We start from the raw sequence: 23838 nt of genomic DNA, 5'->3' as shown, positions 1-23838 counted from the left end.
TTACTTTTGAGAAGTAATCATTGTCCCAGAATTTTATAATCTCAGGATTGGAAATTATTTGTTTATTTATTTATTTATTTTTATTTATTTATTTTTGTATTGAAGACCTGGGTTATAGGTCAGAGGTGCAGGGGTGAGAGAATTCACCATAGACAGAGTTGGGAGCAGAACAGGTGGATTTACTGAAATACACTGCTGAGGGGAGCAGCGGGTAAGACAAGAGGTCTGCTGTGCCATGTGGGTAGCTCCCCAGCTGGATTGAACTCAGGTCACAGTGGTGATAACTCTGAGACTTAACTATTAGGCCACCAAGGAGGCCCCTGGAAATTATTTTAAAGATCAGCTAGTCTAGTGAGCTATTTGATAACTTTCTGTAGTGGGGACCTCATTGTAAAGAGGAGAGGTATGACTGGAGACATGGATTGGGCTGTGGGTCTTTGCAAGGGATCTGGAAACCCATATTTGCATTAAACCTTTAATATTGGGTGAATAAATAATACATCTTACATATTTGTAACATAAAAAAGTCCTTAAAAAGTCCTCAGTGGTTTTTGCATTCCAATCATTCTTTGTTTCAAAGATTTATTTATTTATGCATACAAGAGCTGGGGTACAGGCCAGAAGTGTTGGGGGTGAGAGGATTCACCAGAGTGGGAATGGAACAGGCAGATCTACAGAAGTACACTGCTGAGGGGAAGAGTGGGAGAGTCAGGAGAAGTCTGCTTTGCCATGTGGGTTGCTCCCTGGCTGTCTGGGGATTGAACTCGTGCCGCAGAGACTGGGGACAGCTTGATAGGTTATGTCTTTTTTTTTTTTTTTAAAGATTTATTTATTTATTTATTTATTTATTTATTTATTTATACAAGCACTGGGTACAGTCAGAAGCGCGGGAGGGTGAGAGAATTCACCAGAGCCAAAGCAGGGAACAGAGCAGGCAGAAGGACCGAAGTACACTGCTGAGGGGAGCAGCGGGCGGCAGGAGAGGTCTGCGCGCCATGCGGGACCCTCCTCCGGTGGCCGGGGAGCAGCCGGGGATCGAACCGGCGCTACCAAGGCTGCGGGCAGCTTCGCAACCCAGCACTCAACCGTTGTGCCACCGGATAGGTTGTGTCTTAACCCCTTGCGCCACCAGGGAGGCCCAAGTCATTAATTCTTAAATCCAGCCGTGGTTATGAGGGTAGATAATCCTCAGAAGTTTTTATTTTGGAAAAAAAAAAATTATACCAGAAAAAGCTGGCAATTATTGTTAAAGTTGTAGAGCTCTTAGTTTACAGATAACGTAAATTAATTAAACCACCTAGTAAGCCCTCTATGTCAAGCTCCTCCAATAGCTTTGCTATTTTTTATTTTCTTCAAAACATTTACCAAATCAGTAGGTTTTCAAATGCTGTTTGAGACAGAACTTCACCATGAAATGAAAATATTATTCTCAATATAGTTTGTTTTTTCTTAGGGCAAATTGACACAATTTAAAATATTCACCTTTAAATTATGTCTATCTTTTTATGTGTTAAAATGTTCTTTTTCATATGAAGTTTCTCATGTTAGATCCCTCTCCTCCCCTGTATTGTCCTTATTTGGCAAAATAAAAAGCCATCAGGTCTACGTTGCTCTTCCAATTAATTTTTTTTTTAAAGATTTATTTTTATTTATTTATTTATACAAGCACTGGGTACCGTCAGAAGCGCGGGAGGGTGAGAGAATTCACCAGAGCCAGAGCCGGGAGCAGAGCAGGCAGAAGGACCGAAGTACACTGCTGAGGGGAGCAGTGGGCAGCAGGAGAGGTCTGCGCGCCATGCGGGACCCTCCTCCGGTGGCCGGGGAGCAGCCGGGGATCGAACCGGCGCTGCAGAGGCAGCCGGCAGCTTCGCAACCTGGCGCTCAACCGCTGCGCCACTGGGGAGGCCCTCTTCCAATTAATTTTTGATAAGTTTTATAAAATATGAAAGTCTGCTTATCGCTGCACACAATTTTCACTGGCTTTTTTGTTCCCCCACAAATTATTTTTATCTTTATGTTTGCATGTAAAATTTAAGATGTCAGTCAAAGATAACATTGTTGGTTATTACTCCCCATCTTGGTGGCATGATAGTTTTTCCTCACTGGTAATATTTGTAGGTTAATTAATTTGTGTTTTGTGGAGAGAAGCTGTTGACTGTGACCTCTATGTTTGCTCAGAAAGGGACATCTCACTTCTCATTCCAAGTTGTTTGGTGTATTTGTGTCTGTCTGTTGCTATTTGTAACTGTGTCTGTACTTCCAGAGAGATTTCACTGGCTGTATTGTTTGCAGTTGACTCTTTAAATGACCGAAAACAATGTGTTCATAGTGTTCGGTAATTGTTCTTTGTACTGATCCAGCCCGCTCAGTTGTATTCTGAAGTGTAACCTAAAGCTGGTTAAATTGACTGTTTTCTGGGTCTTCATTGTTGATTTTGCTATTCAGTGCCTTGTGAGTTCATGATGAGGACTCTCTCCTTCAAAGACCTGCTGAATCCTTTGTTCTTGGAAGGGACCTTGATGAGAGATAGAACAGAACTGGCTTTATTGTGGATTATTGCTTCTATTATTCTTATGAAAGTGTAAATACTCATATAAAAGTGAAAATGGAGGTTTTGTCTTTCCTCCAATTGGTGGTCAAATGAACTGTCTTCTTTGACTTGGTATAGATCTGTTGCTATGTCAGAAATGAATCCAGCTTTCTCAAAAATTAGTAAGCTTGTTAGAATAATGTTAACAGATAACTGGAAAGAGTATGACCTTAATGAATAATTGCGTAATGTGCTATTTGAATGAGAAATAAAAAGACAGAAAACTTAATATATCCAGATATACCAGATGTCAGGATAGTTTAGAAAAGAGTGCCAGAATTTGATGGTAAGAAGTAAATTTAGGGAATAAGTCATGAAATTTGTCATGCCTTTGATATTTATTTGATAATAAATGTTATGACTAAGCACAAATTTACAGACTCTCCTTGGCCTCCTTTCTGAAAATATGAGAATCTTTTTTTCTTACTGTCAGATGAACAAGGTTGTCAAGCATGACGGTTCATTTACATTTAACATATAGGATCAGAGAAATGAGTTACTAGATTATCTAGAAATTTAATGACATTATAAACATTATCAGCAAGTCATTAAGAACCAGCAAAGATAACACATCTTTAGCATCTCTCTCCTTTTTTTTTTTTTTTTTTTTAAAAGAGGCATGTTTTATTTATTTATTTATTTATTTGTTTGTTTTTGTTTATACATGCACTGGGTACAGTCAGAAGCGCGGGAGGGTGAGAGAATTCGCCAGAGCCAGAGCGGGGAGCAGAGCAGGCAGAAGGACCGAAGTACACTGCTGAGGGGAGCAGCGGGCGGCAGGAGAGGTCTGCGCGCCATGTGGGACCCTCCTCTGGTGGCCGGGCAGCAGCCGGGGATCGAACCGGCGCCGCAGAGGCCGCGGGCAGCTTCGCAACCCAGCGCTCAACCACTGCGCCACCGGGGAGGCCCTCTCTCCTTTTTTTTTTTAAAGATTTATTTATTTATAGAAGAACCGGGGTACAGGCCAGATTTGCGGGAGGGTGAGAGGATTCACCAGAGCCAGAGCAGGGAACAGAACAGGCAGACTGACAAAATACACTACTGAGGGGAGCAGAGGGCGTGATGGAGAGGTCTGCTGCGCCATGTGGGACCCTTGCTGGCCAGCCAGGATCGAACCTGCGCTGCAGAGGCTGCGGGCAGCTTCACAGCACTGCACTCAACCGCCTGCACCACCGGGGAGGACCCATATTTAGCGTCTCTTATGTGTCAAACATAATAATAGGTATTGGGGAGATAATGGTGACCTTATTCTATATAGACAGAATCCTTGTTCTCACACATTTAAAAACCATAGGAGGACATAATTGATGTTTTCTTGTCTCTGAGTTAGGTGATAGTTTTTTTTTTAATTTTTTATGGAGATAACAGTTTGCAACACTTTATATGATTCAGAGGTATAAGTTCACACTTCCTCAGATGTACATTACCACACCCCACCCACCAACCACCAAAGCACAGGTGATCCTCCATAATAGTCCATTGGGTCCCCTCTCTACTTTGTTCCCCACCTTCTCCCTCCCCTTTGGAACCTCAGCTCTACAGTCAGATTTCTGGGGTTTGTTTGGATTTACTTTTGTTTGCTTCTTTGTTTTGTTTCTCTAGATTCCACATACGAGTAAAATCCTCTAGTATTTCTCTTTCTCCTTCTGACTTATTTTGCTTAGCCTAACCCCTTCTAGCTTCATCCATGTTGTCCACAATGGCATGAGTTCTTTTTTATTTTAATACCTGAATGGTATCCCATTGTGTATATATCCCACACCTTTTTTTAAAAATTTTTTTAAAAAGATTTATTTTTATTTAGTTATGCATGCAAGAGCTGGGGTGCAGGCCAGAGGTGTGGGGGTTGGTGTGAGAGGATTCACCAGAGACAGAGTGAGGAGCAGAACAGTAGGATTGACTGAAATACCCTGCTGAGGGGAGCAGTGGGTGAGACAGGAGAGGTCTGCTGTGCCAAGTGGGTTAGCTCCCAGGCCAGGGATCGACTGGCTGCAGATAGCTTCATTGTGCTGAGACTTAACCCCTTGGGCCACCAGGGAGGCCCATATATCTCACATCTTCTTAATCTACTCATCTGTCATTGGACACTAAGCTTGTTTCCATAACATGGCTATTGTAATACTGCAGTGAATGTTGGAGGGCTTATATCCTTTTGAATTAGTGTTTTTGCATTCTTTGGGTAGATACCTAAGAATGGGTTTGCTGGATCATATGGTAGATCTATTTTCAGAAACCCCCATAGTGTTTTCCGCAGAGGCTGGACCCATCTTCATTTCCATCAACAGTGTAGGGATGGTTCCTTTTCTCCACATCCTCACCAACACTTGTTTTGGTCTTTTTGATGTGGACCATTTTCAGGTATAAGTTAGGTTTCCAATTGTGGTTTTGATTTGCATTTCCCTGATAATAAGTGATGATGAACATTTCTTCTCCATGTTCCTGTTGACCATCTGTATGTCTTTGGTGAAGTGTCTATATAGCTCTTCAGGCCATTCTTTTTTTCTTTTTGTTAAGTTGTATGAGTTCTTTGTACATCGTGGATATTATTCCCTTGTCAGATGTATGACGTACAAATATATCCTCCCACTCAGTGGAGTTTCTTTTTGCTATTAATGATAGTGATAATAAAGTCCCCAAAGACATCCCTGAGCCCTATGTCATGGAGTGTTTTACCTATGTTTTCTTCAGTGTATTACATGGTTTCAGTTCCTACATCCAAGTCTTTAATCCATTTTGAGTTAATCTTTGTGTATGGTATGGGGATAGTCGTCTGGTGTCATTCTTTTCCCAGTAACATTTGTTGAAGAGACTTTCCTTTCTCCATTGTGAAGTCCCCATGTATCTTGTTAGTAGAGCCTGGTGTTTTTTTTTAACCCTGCTGAAATACTAAGGACCTTTTAAAAATTATTTGATTGGTGTTTATTTGTTCTAGGATTTCCTCATATTTCATATGTATCCTATCTAGTTTTGATTAACATACTTTCCCCCTTGTAATTTCATCACTTTTCCCTTCCCAGTATCAGTGTAATTAAATTAATTAAAATGGGTAGCATTAAAATAGATTTTTTAGGTTTTTGCCATGATCTGTGCAATATTTGCCTACTTGGAAAATTATGTTGAAGATTTCTAACTACCATTTTAGGATTTTTCAAAACAGTGATAATTTATTTTTATTTTACATTGGGTATGGAATGACTGTTTTTTTCATTTTTCTAAATTTTTATTATTTTTACAATGTATATTGCTTGAGTAATAAGAAAAGAATAAAGGAATTTTTATTTCTAGAATTATAAAGAAGTAAAATATAAATCAAGGAGAAAAGATCTATTTCTGAATCAATGCAATGCCTCATCTCTGTTTTATACCCTCTGTTAGCAAAATGGTATTGGAGATTAAACAATGGAAAAGTATAAGTTTCAATTGTTGTGTTGGATTATTGATGACATTTCTTCATTGAGTTGCTTGAAAACTCAAGCTGGAGAAAAGCACAAACACATACGAATGGAAGGTTTTATGTACAAGTTAGTATGTACAATATTTCTGTATCATTGAGAGTATTTATGGATGTGTGAATAATTTGAGTGTGTGAACAGAAAGAGACATGTTTAAGTGTGAAAAAGAAAAGGGAAAATAGAGGGAGGAAAGATGTATGTTGAAAAGAGTGCTTTTAAAAATAGACAAAGAATGCACATAAATCTAGAAAATGTTACTCTCACTATAAATTAATATGACATAGCTGGGCCCTAAGTTAAAATAGTTTGACTTAACAATTTTTATTATTTTTTTAATTTTATGTATTTTTTACATCAGTTTTCATTTTTGCACAATGTATGCATTTTCATTTTAGTTATAGTCCCATACAATTTCCACCCCGCTTGTTTTTTTTTTTTTTTTAAAGATTTATTTATTCATGCATACAAGAACCAGGGTATAGGACAGATGCAGGGTATAGGACACTGCTGAAGAGAGTAACGGGCAAGACAGGAGAGGACTGCCATGCCATGTGGTACTGTCACTGGCTGGCCGGCTGGCCGGGATCAAACCCGTGCCCCAGAGGCTGCGGACAGCTTCACAGCACTGCGCTCGACCACCACCTGCGCCACCAGGGGAGCCCCCCACTTGTTTGATCCTATTTCCCATCCTTCCCCATAGTGTGTCTCTGGTTTATAGTTGCTTGTTGATTTTGATTTTTACTTTATTATAAAGTATTTATTATTTATTATAAAGTATTTATTTTTACTATATTAGGTTTTTTTTCCTGGTCCCTTATTTAGGTTTTCTAAATTTCTGCTATGAGTGAGACCATCTGGTATTTTTCTTTTGTCTTTCTGACTTACTAGGCTGAGCATGATCCCTTCCAACTCCATCCATGTTGCTGCAAATTGCATGAGTTATCTTTTTTGATTGCTGAGTAATATTCCATTGTGTATATGTACCACATCTTCTTGATCCAGTCATCTAATTTTTGGGCATTTAGTTATTGTAAAGAGTGCTGCTGTAAACATAGGGGTGCAGGTGCTCTTTCGAATTAATGTTTCTGTGTCCTTTGGGTAAATACCTAGGAGTGGAATTGCTGGATCATATGGATGCTTCAGTAGGTCAAGAAATCTCCACACAGCTCTCCATAGTGGTTGGACCAGTTGCACCAGCAGTGCAGGAGAGTTCCTTTTTCTCCACAACCTTGCTAGCATTTGTTGTAGCTAGTTTGCTAGTTTTTTTAATATGTGCCATTCTCACTGGTGTAAGATGGTATCTCATTGTAGTTTTGATTTGCGATTCCCTGATTACAAGTGATGTTGAGCATTTTTTCATATGCCTGTTGACCATTTGCATTTCCTCTTTGGAGAAGTTTCTTTTTAGCTCTTCTGCCCATTTTTTGACTGGATTATTTTCTTTGTTTTTGTTGAGTCTCATCAGCTCTTTGTAGATTTTTGTGATCAGTCCTTCATCATTAGTGTTGTGTGCAAAAATTTTCTCCCAGTCGGTGGGGTGTCTCTTTGTTTTGGTTACTGTCTCTTGCTGTGCAGAAGCTGTTTAATTTGATGTAGTCCCAGCTGTTTATCTTTGCCTTCGCTATCACTGCTTTGGGTGATGTGTCTTTAAAGATGTTACTGAGGTATGTGTCATGTAGTATTTCACCTATATTTCCTTCTATATATTTTATGGTTTCAGGTCTTATGTCTAGTTCTTTAATCCTTTTTGAGTTATTTTTTGTGCATGGTGTGAGGTAGTAGTCAAGCTTCATGGAATGACAGTGTTTAACACACACTTGTGACACGTTGATATGTTGCTATATTGTGTATATGAAGTAAAAACTTTCTGTAGTATATTATATATTTTAAGGATTAGTTTTTAATTTGTGCTTTTTTTTTTAATAGAGGCATGCTTTATTTATTTGTTTGCTGGTTTGTTTGTTTGTTTTGTTTATACATGCACTGGGTACAGTCAGAAGTGCGGGAGGGTGAGAGAATTCACCAGAGCCAGAGCGGGGAGCAGAGCAGGCAGAAGGACCGAAGTACACTGCTGAGGGGAGCAGCGGGCGGCAGGAGAGGTCTGCACGCCATGTGGGACCCTCCTCCGGTGGCCGGGGAGCAGCCGGGGATCGAACCGGCGCCGCAGAGGCCGCGCGCAGTTTCGCAACCCAGCGCTCAACCGCTGCGCCACCGGGGAGGCCCATAATTTGTGCTTTTTTTTCCCCCAGACTAAATTGACACCTAAGTACAAACCAGGTATTTTTTTTCTTTCTTTTTTTTTTTTTTTTAAAGATTTATTTATTTATTTATACAAGCACTGGGTACAGTCAGAAGCGCGGGAGGGTGAGAGAATTCACCAGAGCCAGAGCAGGGAGCAGAACAGGCAGAAGGACCGAAGTACACTGCTGAGGGGAGCAGCGGGCGCTGCAGGGGAGGTCTGCACGCCATGTAGGGCCCTCCCCCGGTGGCCGGGGATCGAACCGGCGCTGCAGAGGCTGTGGGCAGCTTTGCAACCCAGCGCTCAACCGCTGCGCCACCTGGGAGGCCCTTTTTTTTTCTTTTTTAAAGATTTATTTATTTATGCCTGCAAGAACTAGGGTACAGGCCAGAGGTGTTGGGGGTAAGAGGATTCACCAGAGAGAATGGGAAGCAGAACAGGTTGATTTACTGAAATACAGTGCTGAGGGGAGCAGTAGGGAGATGTCTGCTGTGCCATGTGGGTTGCTCCCTGGCAGGCTGGGGATCGTGCTACAGTAGCTGCCAATAGCTTGGTAGATAGCTTGGCAGCGCTGTCTTTAACCCCTGCACCATAAAGGAGGACCACAAACCAGGTAGTTTTGTACTCTTGCTGCTGCCAGGAAAAAATTGTGTATGTGGATATGCCTTAAGAAAAAAAGTTTGTCTTACTATCACACAATAATTCCACTCCTCTTTAAGGGAGTGAAGATATATGTCTATAAAGAGAATCATACTCAAGAATTGATAGCATAAATACTCAAGTATTTTAGTCATAATAACCAAATGGGAGAATGGGTAAATGATTGTGTTTTAGTTATATGATGTGTTACTACATACCAATAAAATAACTACTGATATGAGTAACAGCATGGGTGAATTTAAAACATATTGAACAAGAGAAGCCAGACAGGAAAGCCAACAATACACACTGTATTATTCTATTCATGTGAAGGTCAAGAACAAGAAAACTTCATCTGTTAGAAAAGGTATCAGGACTTACAGGGATTTACTAAAGTAACCGTGAGGAACTGTTAGGGGGAGGTGTGTGAAATTCGTACAGGTGTACATATTTATCATAACTCATTGAGTTGTACAACTCTATGTATTTCAAAGATTTAAAACTTACTTCACTTAGCATTTTTTTCCCTAAGTTTTAAAAAGTCTCATAATTCAAGACAAATTAAACACTAAATTACCTTTTTAAGAAAACCATCACTGAAAAACTACAGACCAGTATCTCTGAACATAGATGTAAAAATCCTCAAACAAAATCTTAGCAAAACAAATTCAGCAATCCATCACAATCAAGTGGGATTTAGTCCAGGGATACAAGAATGATTCAACATGTGAAAATCTATGGGAGTGATTAACCACTACCACCCCCACCCCCCATCCCCCCCAAAAAAAAATGGAAAGGAAAGGGGGCCCTCCCTGGTAGCCCAGTATTAAAATTAAGTCTCAGTGCTATCACTGCTGTGGCCAGAGTTCAGTCCCTGAATTTGTTCCCTGAGTTCCATCCCTGCCCAGGGAGCTAACCCACATATGGTGCAGCAGATTTCTCCTGTCTCGCCCATTGCTCCCCTTTGCAGTGTATTTCAGTAAATCCACCTATTCTGCTCCCCACTCTATCTCTGGTAAATCCTCTCACTGCCCCCACACCTCTGGCCTATACCCCAGTTCTTTTTCTATGCCCCCCAAAAAAGGAAAGGAAAGGTAAAAATCAGATGGTCACATCAATAGATGCAGAGAAAGCATTTGATAAGATTCAGCATTCATTTATGATAAGAACGTCCAGAAATGGAGATAGAAAGAACATACCTCAACAAACTAAAGGCCACATATGACAGACTCACAACTAAACATCATACATGCAATAGTGAGAAACTTTTCTCACTATTCTTAGACACTTTTCTTCTAAGATCAGGTACAAGAATGTCCCCTTTCACCACTGCTATTCAACATAGTATTAGAAGTCCTAGCTAGAGCAGTTAGACAAGAGAAAGATATGAAAGGAATCTAAATTGGAAAAGAAGTGAAACTATCATATTGGCAGGTGATGTCATTGTATACCTAGAAAGCCCTAGAGATTCCACTAAAATATTATTAGAAACAATAAATCAGTAAGTGGCAGCCTTACAAAATTGATAAACAGGGCCTTCCTGGTGGCACAAGGGGTTAAGCACCGCACTGTGAAGCAATCCGCAGCCTCTGCGGCATGAGTTCAATTCCCCGGCCAGAAAGCTACTCAGATGGTGCAGCAGACCTCTCCTGTCTCACCCGCTGCTCCCCTCAGCAGTGTGTTTCAGTCAGTCTGCCTCTTCTGTTCCCCACTCTGTCTCTGGTGAATCCTCTCACTCCCCGCATCTCTGGTCTGTACCCCAGCTCTTGTGTACATAAATAAATTAAATCTTTAAAAAAATCCAAAATTGATAAACAGAAATCAGTTGCCTTCTTATATACAAACAGTGAACTAGAAGAGAAAGATACTGGATGGTTTCACTTATCTGTCATATATAAATAACCAAAAAACATACACAGGCAGAATACAACAGGAATAAACCTTGAACTTGGTGAAAGAATTTAAAGGTAATCAGAGGGAAATGGGGAGGGAGGGGGATAATGGGACAGGTGGTTTGGTGGAGGGTGAGTAGAAAAATGTAACCACAAAATTAAAATAAAATTTTTAAAAATCAGCAATTCTTAAAATGAAATTATTTGCAACATGGAACTTCACTTGATTTCCAGCAAAAATTAACATTTTCTTTCATAGAAGTGGCAATTACTGTAATGTGAAACATTTACCAAGTTAGGAATGCTATTTCCTCACAAACATTTTTTGAATTAAAGTTGGGAAGAGAGAATGCTTTCTGAAATACACTGAATAAGAACACTAGTTAATAAAATTTGATCATTTGAGCTGTACTTGAAATTGCTGTCACTAAGATGTTCAGTTTCCTTTATTAGACAATAGGCCTTGGGAAAATTGTTGCCTTACGTAAACTTCATTAAAATCAATTTCAGGGTTATTGTGAGGATTAAATAAGACTTAAATGTAAGTAAATATAAATCTTGTCAGTGACCAGTACATACCCAAACATGATGGTGTTACTGGTAGAGTGCAGTAATACTTAATTGTACATAAGTTTTGCTTTTCTGAAATTTTGCTCTAGAGTGAGAGATGAAAATATGCTGTATGCTTACAGAAAATAAATTAATCCAGAGAAATTTGTCATACAGATATCTATAAAGGAAAGAGACTTCTCAGCAATGTTGCCTTTCTTTCCTGTTTTTTTCCCTTTCACTGTAATTTCTGCTCTTCTGTTTGATTCCTATTGAAGCCAGTATTCTGTATCTTCTCTTCTTTCGTCTTTAATAGTTAAATAAGTGAAAGATAAAGTTTGAAGAAGATTGAAATTCTTCTTTGCGACTATTTACAGGCAGTGTTTAAAAATCAAAACATGCAAGACATTGCTATTTACATAATAATGCTTCTCCCTGTGTTTATAGTCTTGGAACAATAATTTCTTACTCTAGCTACTTTAAAGATTGAAAATAGATTTTGTATTTGTGCTGGCCTAAATCCTGTCAGAACACGATTGAGTGTAAATAATTTTTTTCCCTTCAACATGTTTATTCAGTTGAATTTATCAAATTTTTTATGGGCTTAGAATTTACAGGAGAATGAAGAGATGTGATGATGTGTGCAGCAATAGCTTAACAGTATTTTATATTTACATTGACATAGACCATTCTGAAATTGGAGCATATGTTTTAGAATGCCCTTCTAAATCTGATATATTGCTATTCATTTTTTTCCAAAGTTTTTTCTTTTTTAAAGATTTATTTATTTATGCATAGAAGAACTGGGGTATAGGCCAGATGTGGGGAGTCGGAGTGGGGGTGGGTTGTGAGAGGATTAACCAGAGAGTGGAGAGCAGAACAGTGCAGAACAGGAGCAGATCAGGATCTACTGAAATACACTGCTAAGGGGAAAAGCAGGCAAGACAGGAGAGGTCTGCTGTGCCATATGTGGGTTAGCTCCCTGGGCGGGGAACAAACTCAGCCCATAGCTGTGATAGCACTGAGATGAGTGAGGCCCTATTGCTGTTCATTTTTGAAGTAAATAAGAAAAAATCTCTCAGGATCCACTTGGCATAACAGCCATTGAAGAAGCACAGTGCTATATGTCAGTGAAATCATTGAAATGTAATAATTAAGGATTGCTCCAAATTAACATCACATACCAAATGACAGATCCAAGCTCAAGGAACACCAAATAGGATAAGTGCCAAACAAAAGAAAAACTACATCTAGATATATCATTGCCAAACTATAGAAGAATCAGATGAAGTTTAAAAAAAAAAATCTTGAAAGAAGCCAAAGGAGAAATACACCTGTCTTATAAAAAAACAATAGTAAGAATTACAGACAACTTCTCAGAAAACACATAAGCAAGAGAATAGAGTAGAATATTTCAAGTGCTAAGAGAAAAATCCTAACTACCCTAGAATTTTATGTTCTTCGCAGGTGAAGGAGAAATACTTTCTCAGACAAGTACTCAGGGAGTCTGTTGCCAGTACATTTGCCTTGTAAGACATGTTTAAAAGAAATTCTTTAGAGAATAGGAAAATAATAGAGTTTGGAAACTTGGATGTACATATAATAAGGAAGACTATTTCCAAAGGAATAAATGAAGGAAAATAAAAACTTGAGTTTTTCTTAATAGATCTAACAGATAACTGTTCAAAACAATACTATCCGTAGTGCATTTGAGTATGTATGTTTATGTAGATATATGTATGCTTATGCATAAGTGAGATGAACTTGACAGCAGTGATATAAAGGGTGGGAGTGGGAAGAAATCACCATTATTATATTAAAAGGTCTTCACAGTATTCATGAAATGGTCTAATGTTACTTGAAAGTGGAGTTAGATTACTGTAAGTGTATATTACAAACTGTAGGGCAAGTGCAAGAAAATTTGAAAAAGAAGTGTAACTGATATACTAAGGAAGGGGAAAAAATAGAATCATGAAATGCTTATTTTTAAAACCACAAAATGCTTTTTAAGTGGAAATAATGAAAAAAATAGGAACAAAGAACAGAGACAGATATAAAACAGTAATTAGTAATAAAAGAGTGAACCTCAAGGTCTAAATGTACAAATTAAAAGAAATTGTTAGAGTGGATCAAAAAACAAGATTCAGCTACGTTGTCTACAGGAAATCTTTAACTATAAAGACTGATATAGATTAAAAGCAAGTGGATGGAGAAAGATGAAAGATGCATAACACTAGGAGTGTAGCTCTATTTTCAGACTAAACAGACAGAGCAGATTTCAGACCCAGGAAAGTTATCAGGGATAAAGAAGGGTATTACATAATGATAAAGGGGTCAATTCTCCAAGAAGATGTAACAATCCTTAATATGTATGCCCCTGAAAACAGAACCTTTGAGGTGGAAGCTGATACAACTACAAGGAGACTTCAGTATCTCTAGCCAGCCAATAGTAAGGGTATGGTTGAATACAGCATTGGCATCAGTCAAGTGATATAGTGGATGTCTGTAGATTACTTCATCCAACAATAGAAAAACACATTCTTCTCAAACTCACGTGGGACATTTACCAAATCGGCCACTTCTGGACCATAAGACCAATTCCTTAAAAGACACAATATGCTAAAACTCCCACAGGAAGAAATAGATCATCCAGATTGGTCTATGTCTATTAAATGGAATCAGTGATTAATAACCTTCCAGAAAAGAAAGCACCAGGCTCAGGTGGATTCACTGGTGAATTCTACCAAACGTTCAAGAGGAAATTATACCAATTTCTATAATGTCTCATGATAAACCTCATAAGACCCTGAATCTAAACTACACAGCTCCTGAATTCCTGACCCACAAAATCTGTGGTGTATCCAGTGATTTGGATAATTATCTGTAATAAATAATGACTACCCCCGCCCCCAAATAGCCCCAAATATGAAGTTGATAGCATATATCACACACCTGAATGTGTTAGGTAGATGAACTGGGCAACAGTTGGGCATGAATTTTTTTTTAGAAAGATTTATTTATGCATACAATAGCTGGGGTACAGGCCAGAGGTGTGGGGGGTGAGAGGATTCACCAGAGACAGAGTAGGGAACCAAACAGGCAGATGTACTGAAATACACTGCTGAGGGGAGCAGCAGGCGAGTCAGGAGAGGTCTGCTGCGCCATGTGGATCACCTCCCTGGCCGGGGATCGAACTTGTGCTGCAGTGGCTGCGGATAGCTTCGTAGGTTGTGTCTTAACCCCTTGTGCCACCAGGGAGGCCCCGGGCATGAATTAATAAATACACATAAAACTAAACAAAAAAATTACCAAGATACTTACTAACTCAAGGAAAAGTAAAAAGTTGAGCCATGAAAGTAAAAGTAATCACAGAACTCTTCAGAATGGCTGTGACTAAAATTACATAGTAATGTTCATGTATACAGTGAATATTGATCCATCCAAAAGTATGTTTTAATTATGTAGGAATGATGAGATATAAGAAGTGTTTATGTATTGTGGCGGACAAGGATGGTGTAGATGATGGGAAAAGAACTAGATTATGTGAGAGGTAAATAGCTGAAATATTTGAAACTTTGGTTTTTGGTGATAGGCCTCTACAAATGATAAAAGAAATGGGAACTTGTTCCCATTACAGTGTTGTAAGCCAGTGTTACCTCAGTAAAATAAAATTAAGATATAATTCACATTAACATAAAGGACTCTTTTTTAAAGTGGAAACCATATCTCACAAAATTGTGCTATGATCACCACAATCCAATTCCAGAACATTTTCGTCACTCCAAAAAGGAACCCATTGGGACTCCCCTGGTGGCGCAGCGGTTGAGCGCTGGGCTGCGAAGCTGCCCGCAGCCTCTGCAGCGCCAGTTCAATTCCCGGCCGCCGGGCGAGGGTCCCACATGGTGCTCAGACCTCTCCTGTCGAGCCCGCTGCTCCCCTCAGCAGTGTATTTCTGCGGTCTGCCTGTTCTGTTCCCTGCTCTGGCTCTGGTGAATTCTCTCACCTGCCCACGCTTCTGACTATACCCAGTGCTTGTATAAATAAATAAATCTTTAAAAAACAAAAACAAACAAAAACGAACCCATTAACAGTTATTCTCCATCCTCCCTTCTCCAATCACTCAAAACCACTAATCTGTACTGATTGTGTCTCTGTATTTGCCTGAACATTTTATATAAATGGAATCATAATGTGGCCTCTGGTAGCCAATTTCTAAGACTTTTTAAGTGATGGTTTTAAACCTTTCAAAGCAGGTTCCTGTTTAAAAATAAATGCATAACATTTCTGTGAGGTGGATAGGAACTTTGTGATGTAACTGGATGCAGATTTGTTGTCTTCATTACCTCAGCTTAACCATATGGTAAGGCAAAGAGGTTTGGAGGCAGTAGTAGAAGTTTGGAAAAGTGTTAAAGGAAAAACAGGACATGATGATATGAAAAAGAATTCAGTCCTGTGGGATTTCTAAAACCATGAACATTAAGTTATTAAGTGCAACTATAATTAAATAATCCAGTTATACTTAAGAGTTTAAATTTACAGATGGGTTGTTGAAACTTCAAGTTATAAACTGTCATTTCCGTGAGGTTGAATGTCAGGATTGTGCTCTTGGTTACTCCAAACTCTCCAAATGGAAGCTTATTGTTACAGCATGTGGGAGGGGTATGATAAATTTGTTTTAATAAAAACTAAAGCAAATAATAGGTGTCTTTTGCTTTTGCAGTGATTAATTTGAGTAGATAACTTTTATATAATGAAAATGTAATGCATTAATTCATGAACATTCTAAGTATATTTAAAATTAATGATCAGTATTAATAAAGGGAAACATTTTTCTATAAATTTTGTGTTATGTTTTCTGTTTTTAAAATAACAGTGTGCTTTTGAGATGAGGACTGGTACCATATTCACAATTGAAGATCAATTGGCTAACAAATCACTGTAGTCTATCTTGTTGCCTACCATGTATCCTGCCACATCTGGTACAAAGGAAGTTCTGTCTCAATTACTCTTTGGCTCTTCTTGTGTGTATGTGCAAGAACGGGGGTGTAGGCCAGAGTGTGGGGGTAGGTGGGTGAGAGGATTCATCAGAGACAGAGTGGGGAGCAGAACAGGTGGATTAACTGAAACACTGCTAAGGAGAGTGGCTGGTGAAACAGGAGAGGTCTGCTGTGCCATGTATGGGTCATCTCCTTGCCTGGGGATCGAACTCAGGCCAGCAGTGATAGTGCTGACTTAACCTCTAAGCCACGGGGGGGGGGGGGAGGGGGTCCTCCTGTTTGGTTCCTGTTTGACCTTCAGCACTGTTGAACTGTGTTGCTTATCTATGAGGACTTATTTTGTTTGGAAGTTTAAATGATCTGCCCTGTGCTGCTTTTCTTGGGTTCCATACTTGGTTCTTTTTGTATGTCTCAGTGATGTAGTGCTCAGTAGTAACAGTCCCTGATCTATCATATAATACCATTCCTAAGGGAAGTAGGTTCAAAAAGAGGAAAGGTTGAAAATGAAGAGAAAATGAGATACCTTAGATTAGTAAAACTAATTGCTTCATTAAGCACTGTAATCAAGTCTGTCTTAGAGGTGCCAGCCTTATGTTGAGTGACTTAACTACGATTTTAATCCCTTTTTCATTTTATTCTTTCCTACATCAATTTTCCTGCTGGGTGAGGTGAAGAAAGTGGGAACGGGGCAATAAAAAGAGTCAAGTCTGGGTCTCCCTGGTGGCGCAAGGGGTTAAGCACAGCACTATGAAGCAATCCGCAGCCTCTGCAGCACGAGTTCCATCCCCAGCCAGGGAGCTACCCACATGACACAGCAGACCTCTCCTGACTCGCCCGCTGCTCCCTTCAGCAGTGTATTTAATTCAATCTGCCTGATCTATTCCACACTCTCTCTCTGGTGAATCCTCTCATCTTCCCACACCTCTGGCTTGTACCCCAGCTCTCATATGCATAAATAAATAAATCTTAAAAAAAAAGTCTAGTCTGTGTTGAGGTGAGGAGGAGGAAAGCCTTGAGCAATCCATGAGAATATTAGTTCCACTAAGACAGTCTGGATGGGATTGTTATTTGTATGTAGGTAATGGTGTTTTAATTTGTATATATATGACTTGCTATATATAACCAAAGTTAATTGAGAATGATTATTCAGAAAATAATTTATAGTCCTTGCATCATTTACCTATTATACAAAATTTAAGATTTTCTCAAGCTTATAAAAGTACTTCTTTTTTATTATTTTATATATTTTTTACATCATTCTTCATTTTTATACAATATATGCTTATCATCTCAAGTATAGTCCCCCTGGAATTCCTACTACCAATTCACCCATGTACCATCACCATAGTCACTTGAAGCACTTCATATTTTTTAACTTTTTTTTTAAAGATTTATTTGTTTATTTACACAAGCACTGGGTACAGTCAGAAGCGTGGGAGGATGAGAGAATTCACCAGAGCCAGAGTGGGGAACAGAACAGGCAGACTGACGAAACACACTGCTGAGGGGAGCAGCGGCTGCGCCATGTGGGACCCTAGCCTGGTGGCTGGGGATGGAACCGCCACTGCAGAGGCTGCGGGCAGCTTCGCAGCCCAGCACTCAACCGCTGTACCACCAGGGGAGGCCCCATATTTTTTAACTTTTAGGTATCTCAGTACTTCAAAAAGCCTATTTTCCTATTTTGTTAACTCTTAAATCTTCAAGAATGTTAGTTTTATATAGGTATTCAAATATGATTAATGTTCGCATGTTTTATTACTGATGTGATAATGCTTTGCATATTATTTATGTATATTTTTAGCAGAATTCATTGTGTACATATCTGCTTAGGGGGTTGGCATGATTTATATTGAGTATATGGGGATATATATATATATATAATTGATTGAAAAAATATATATATAATTGATTGAATCTTAGAGCTGGGACAGATCTTAATGATTTCCCAGTCTCAGTTGCCCTCCTAAAACAGAAATTCCATCTTCAACCCAGTCTTGACATTTGGCCCTTACTTAATATTGCTGCTTTTTTGTAGCCATTGGTATAGAATGTCTACTCTTTATAGCCATTCCATTCTTTTTTTTTGAATAGTTCTATTTGAAAATGGTACTTGAGTATCTCTCATTGTTAACCATTTATCACAGTTTTGTTTCTTGAGAATTAATTCTTCTATAAAAATACTCCTTAATGGTTTGATGACAGCTATCCTGGGGCTCAGTGTATCTTACTTAAGCTAAGCAGACCTAGTTCTTGTATTCTAAGTCATGTTACTGCGTTTCCCTTTTATCATCCAGTGAGCACATTTTTATCCCTTGGCTTTCTGGTGTTTTTGAGGATAAGCTTAATAAAAAATGCATTTTATATTCCAACTCAGAAAAAAAAATATATATATACACACACACATATACACATAGTTTTAATATACTTATGTAATTGAAATACAATTTTCATAAGGCAGCACATCTTTGTACATTGATATTTTATGCTCTTTTTCACTTAAAAATATCTAGCGGTACCTATTAAATTGATTTTATTGCTCTCTGATGGATTTCATTGTGTAGTTTGGAAAGCAACTGTTTTACAGAACTGAAATGGACAGTTTCTAAAAGCTGATTGTTAGGATAATCATTTTTAAAACAGGTTTTTTTTTTAAAGATTTATTTATGCATACAAGAACTGGGGTATAGGCCAGAGTTGCGGTGGGTGAAAGTATTCACCAGCAACATAGTGGGGAGCAGAATGGGTGGATCTACTGAAATACACTGCTGAGGGGAGTAACGGGCAAGACAGGAGAGGTAGGTTGCACCATATGTGGGTCACCTCCCTGGCCAGGGATCAAACTCATGCTGCAGTGGCTGACAATAGCTTAATAGTGCTGACTTCAACCTCTGCGCCACCAGGAGGCCCTAAAACAGGTTTTATATTTATCATCTCAAAGGGAATATTCTAGTAAAACTGGACAGGATTATCAAGTTCTTGGTAATGAAATACTATAAAACTAAAATATGCAACTTTTATTTTTATCCTTAGGTGGCGACAGACAAGGTTGCAGAAAAGCTGAGTTCTACTCTCTCATGGGTGAAGAACACGGTATCACATACAGTCAGTCAGATGGCCAGTCAGGTGGCAAGTCCATCTGCTTCATTACATACTACATCCTCATCTACCACACTATCAACACCAGCCCTTTCACCGTCTTCCCCAGGACAGTTGAGCCCTGACGACTTGGAACTACTGGCTAAGCTGGAGGAACAAAATAGGTGAGTGAGGCTGCTTGACTTTTTTCTTACAGTTATTACACAAACTCAACCATTCATAAATGTGCATATGCCATAATCAAAAAATTAAAATACAGTCGACCCTTGAACATGAGAGGAGCAGCGGGTGAGACAGGAGAGGTCTGCTGTGCCATATGTGGGTTAACTCCCTGGCCGGGGATAGAACATAGGAGACAGCTGTGATAGTGCTGAGACTTAACCCCTACGCTACTAGGGAGGCCCCCGAAAATAATTCTTAAATGAGCACCCAAGATATATATCATTACTGGCATTTTCCCTTTCTTTCAAAATTAAATTTTTACTTTTATGCTTATTGGAATTTTTTTTTAAAGATTTATTTATATATGCATACAAGAACTGGGATGTAAGCCAGAGGTGCGGGAGGTGAGAGGACTCATCAGAAACAGAGTGGGAAGCAGAACAGATAATGTACTGAAATACACTGCTGAGGGGAGCAGTGGGCAAGACAGGAGAGGTCTGCTGCACCATGTGGTTTCTCCCTGGCTGGCAGTGGATGGAACTTGTGCTGGGAATTGAACTCGTGCTGCAGTGGCTGGCGGTAGCTTGACAGCGCTGTCTTTAACCCCTGTGCCACCAGAGAGGCCCTGCTTATTGGAATTTTCACTTAAATTTTTTTTCATTCACATAATATTTTTATATTTTTCCCACTACCACCCCTTATACCTCTTATACCCTTTTTCCCACCTCCTTCTACCTTAACCTCAGAAACCTTACTTTATTTGTGTTGGAAAGTTTTTTTTTTTTTTTTTTTTTTTTTTTTAAGATTTATTTCAGGGCCTCCCCTGCTGGCGCAGCGATTGAGCACTGGCACTGGGCTGCAAAGCTGCCCGCAGCCTTTGCAGCGCTGGTTCGCTCCCTGGCTGCTGGCGAGGGTCCCACATGGCATGACAGACCTCTCCTGCCACGCCCGCTGCTCCCCTCAGCAGTGTATTTCATCAGTCTGTCTGTTCTGTTCCCTGCTCTGCCTCTGGTGAATTCTCTAACCTTCCATGCTTCTGACTGTACCCAGTGCTTATATAAATAAATAAATAAATCTTAAAAAAAAAAAGACTTCTCAAAAAAAAAAGAGATTTATTTCATTTATGCAAGAGCAGGGGTACAGTCCAGATGCGCGGGAGGGTGAGAGGATCCACCAGAGACAGAACGGGGAACAGAACTGGCAGACCGACGAAATACACTGCTGTGGGGAGCAGCGGCTGAGACAGGAGAGGTCTGCTCACCATGTGGGTTGCTCTGAGGCCGGCGGGGATCGAACCGGCACTGCAGAGGCTGTGGACAGCTTCACAGCTCTGTGCTCAACTGCCTGCACCAGGGAGGCCCCATTTTTTTTAAGATTTATTTATTTATACAAGCACTGGGTACAATCAGAAGCGTGGGAGGGTGAGCGAATTCACCAGAGCCAGAGCAGGGAATAGAGCAGGCAGACCGATGAAATACACTGCTGAGGGGAGCAGTGGGCGTGGCAGGAAAGTTCTGCGTGCCATGTGGGACCCTCGCTGGTGTCCGGGGATCGAACCGGCGCTGTAGAGGCTGTAGAGCGCGGCCCAGTGCTCAACTGCTGTGCCACCAGGACAGGCCCCCCCCCCTTTTTTTTTTATTAAGCATTTGGCTTTGCTGACTCATCTATGGTGCAAATGTCCAATATTTGTTTTTGTCACTTGACTTGCTTTACTACACATAATTCCCTCCTGTTCCTTCCATTTTGTTCTAAATGATATTTCATCTCTCCTTCAGGCTAAATAGTGTTCCATATTTTGGAAATGCCACATCTTGGACCCAGTCCTCTCTCCCTGGTCACTTAGGTTGTTTCTGTGTACTAGCTGTTGTAAATAATGCTGCAGTGAAGATCATAGAGCATGTACTTTTTTGAGTTGACCATTTCAAGTTCTTGGAGATGCCCAAGAGTGGGACTGCTGGTTCATATGGTATTTCTGTTTTTAGCCTTTTAGACAAATCCAGATCATTTTCCATAATAACTGCACCAGCTTACATTCCCACTAACAATGTAACAGAGTTTCTGTTTCTCCTCATCTCTATTAAATGGGGTGGACTATTTACACGTCACACAAAGGACCAGCATATTCATTATTCCCATTCCCCAGACAGCCATCATCTGCTTTTAGTTACTGTAGATTAGTTTTCATTTTCTAGAATCTGATAAACGAAATCATATGGTATGTACCCTTTTAGTTTATTGTTTACTCAGCATAATTATTTTGAGATTCTTACATGTAGAATCTCTCATGAATTCACATATGAATGATCCATTGCTTTTTATTGCTTGATGTAGTATGCTTTCGTATGAATGTATCATAGTTTACCTACTTAACCTGTTATGATCTACTATAAACATTTGTGTACTGTGGCCAACTCCAGTATAAATCTTGCTGATGGCAAATGGAAAATTAGTGTCTGTCTATCTGTCTGTCTCTCCCTCTCCCCTGCTCTTCCCTTTTTCCCTTCTTCCTTCCTTCATATTTACTTATGTAATTTCCATTTCTGGAGCTCTTTGTTGCTTTTTTAACTCTAGATTTCCAACTACTATCATTTTCCTCTTTTCCCCCCATACCTTTAAGACAACTGCTTGGAAGTGGAACACATAGCTTTTACTTATTGATAGATTTTTTTGGTCAAAGCGAATCAGATACCAGACCTTATGGAGTGGTGGGAATTAGAATCTTCTTACAGGGATGGATCCAGAAAATACATACTTTATTCCTACTTCAGCCTTTTTCTATATTTTTAGTGTATTGTTATTATATTTTTAAATTTTTTTTAAAGTTTTATTTATTTATTTATACAAGCACTGGGTACAGTCAGAAGCGCAGGATGGTGAGAGGATTCACCAGAGACAGAGCGGGGAACAGAACAGACAGACTGATAAAATACATGGCTGAGGGGAGCATCAGGCGGCAGGAGAGGTCTGCATGCCATGTGGGACCCCCCCGCTGGTGGCCGGGGATCGAACCAATGCTGCAGAGGCTGTCGGCAGCCTTGCAGCCCAGCGCTCAACCACTACGCCGCCAGGGGACGCCCTAAATTTTTTTTTTTAAAGATTTATTTATTCAAGCACTGGGTACAGTCAGAAGCTCAGGAGGGTGAGAGAATTCGCCAGAGCCAGAGCGGGAACGAGAACAGGCAGAGTGACTAAATACACTGCTGAGGGGAGCAGCGGGCGTGGCAGGAGAGGTCTGTGCACGTGTGGGATCCTTGCCGGTGGCTGGGGATCGAACTGGCGCTGCAGAGGCTGCGCGCAACTTCGCAGCCCAGCGCTCAACTGCTGTGCCACCAGCAAGGCCCTGTTACTATATTTTTAATTTACTCACATATTGTAAAACCCACTGTAAAATGTACAATTTAGTGGATTTTTGTACATTCATAAAGTTATGCAGTTTGACTACCACTATCAAATTTCAGAACATTTTCATAACAAAAAGAAATTCTGTACTTATCTGCCTTCCCTTTTCACCCTTCTTCTGGTCTTTGGTAACCACTAGTTTACTTTCTGTCTATGAGTTTGCCTATTCTGGACATTTATTATGATTTCAAAATTTAAATTGTGCAACAAGTGATCGTTCATGGCTAGCTAATTTAGCAGAGTACTTTCCAGCTTATGAGGAAAATAGACTATTGTGGTTATTGATATGGTTACATTTAAATGTGTCATCTTGCTTTCTAATGTTCTGTTTGGCCCCCTTATATTTTTCTACTTTATTATCATTAAATGCAATATTTAATGTGTTTCCTGTGTTTCTGTTTTATCTTTTTTTGTTGATTTACTAGCTTTAATTCTTTGTCTTGTTATATTGGTAACTTCCTTAGGGCAGTAACAGACATCTTTAACTTACCACAGTTTACCTTTAAGGAGCTCATGTCCTTTCCCTTGTAGTATAAGAATCTTAGAGGGCTTCTCTTGTGGCCTCGGGGTAACGTCTAAATGTAATCACCTCTACAGCCTGAGTTCTATCCCCAGCCAGGGAGCTAACCCACATGGCGCAGCAAATCTCTCCTGTATCACCTGCTGCTCCCCTTAGTGTATTTCAGTGTATCTGCCTGTTTTGCTCCCCACTCTGTCTTTAGTGAATCTTCTCACCCTGTCACCTCTGGTCTACACTGTAGTTCTGTGCATTAAAAAAAAAATCTTAGGGGCCTCCCCTGGTGGCGCAGGCGGTTGAGTGCCG

General features: G+C 39.8%; 1 protein-coding gene across 6 annotated transcripts in view; it reads left to right on the top strand.

The window, feature by feature from the left end:
* The window catches only part of EVI5 (ecotropic viral integration site 5), a gene marked incomplete at both ends in the record, with an annotated part of 175135 nt that overhangs the window by 13159 nt on the left and 138138 nt on the right, over positions 1 to 23838 (top strand). For 3 of the 6 annotated variants that reach the window (XM_084243965.1, XM_084243964.1, XM_084243961.1), the window contains one exon: positions 19389 to 19618. In XM_084243965.1, the coding sequence (XP_084100091.1) occupies positions 19389 to 19618 (230 nt within the window). Of the gene's footprint in view, positions 1 to 19388; positions 19619 to 23838 lie in introns of those variants that run through there. The other 3 variants (XM_084243962.1, XM_084243963.1, XM_084243966.1) reach the window with 2 other exon arrangements.

Source organism: Talpa europaea (genome assembly GCF_964194135.1).
Source record: "Talpa europaea genome assembly, chromosome: 9".
In the NCBI taxonomy this organism is placed as follows: domain Eukaryota; kingdom Metazoa; phylum Chordata; class Mammalia; order Eulipotyphla; family Talpidae; genus Talpa; species Talpa europaea.
This window is presented reverse-complemented; position numbering and strand designations above follow the sequence as displayed.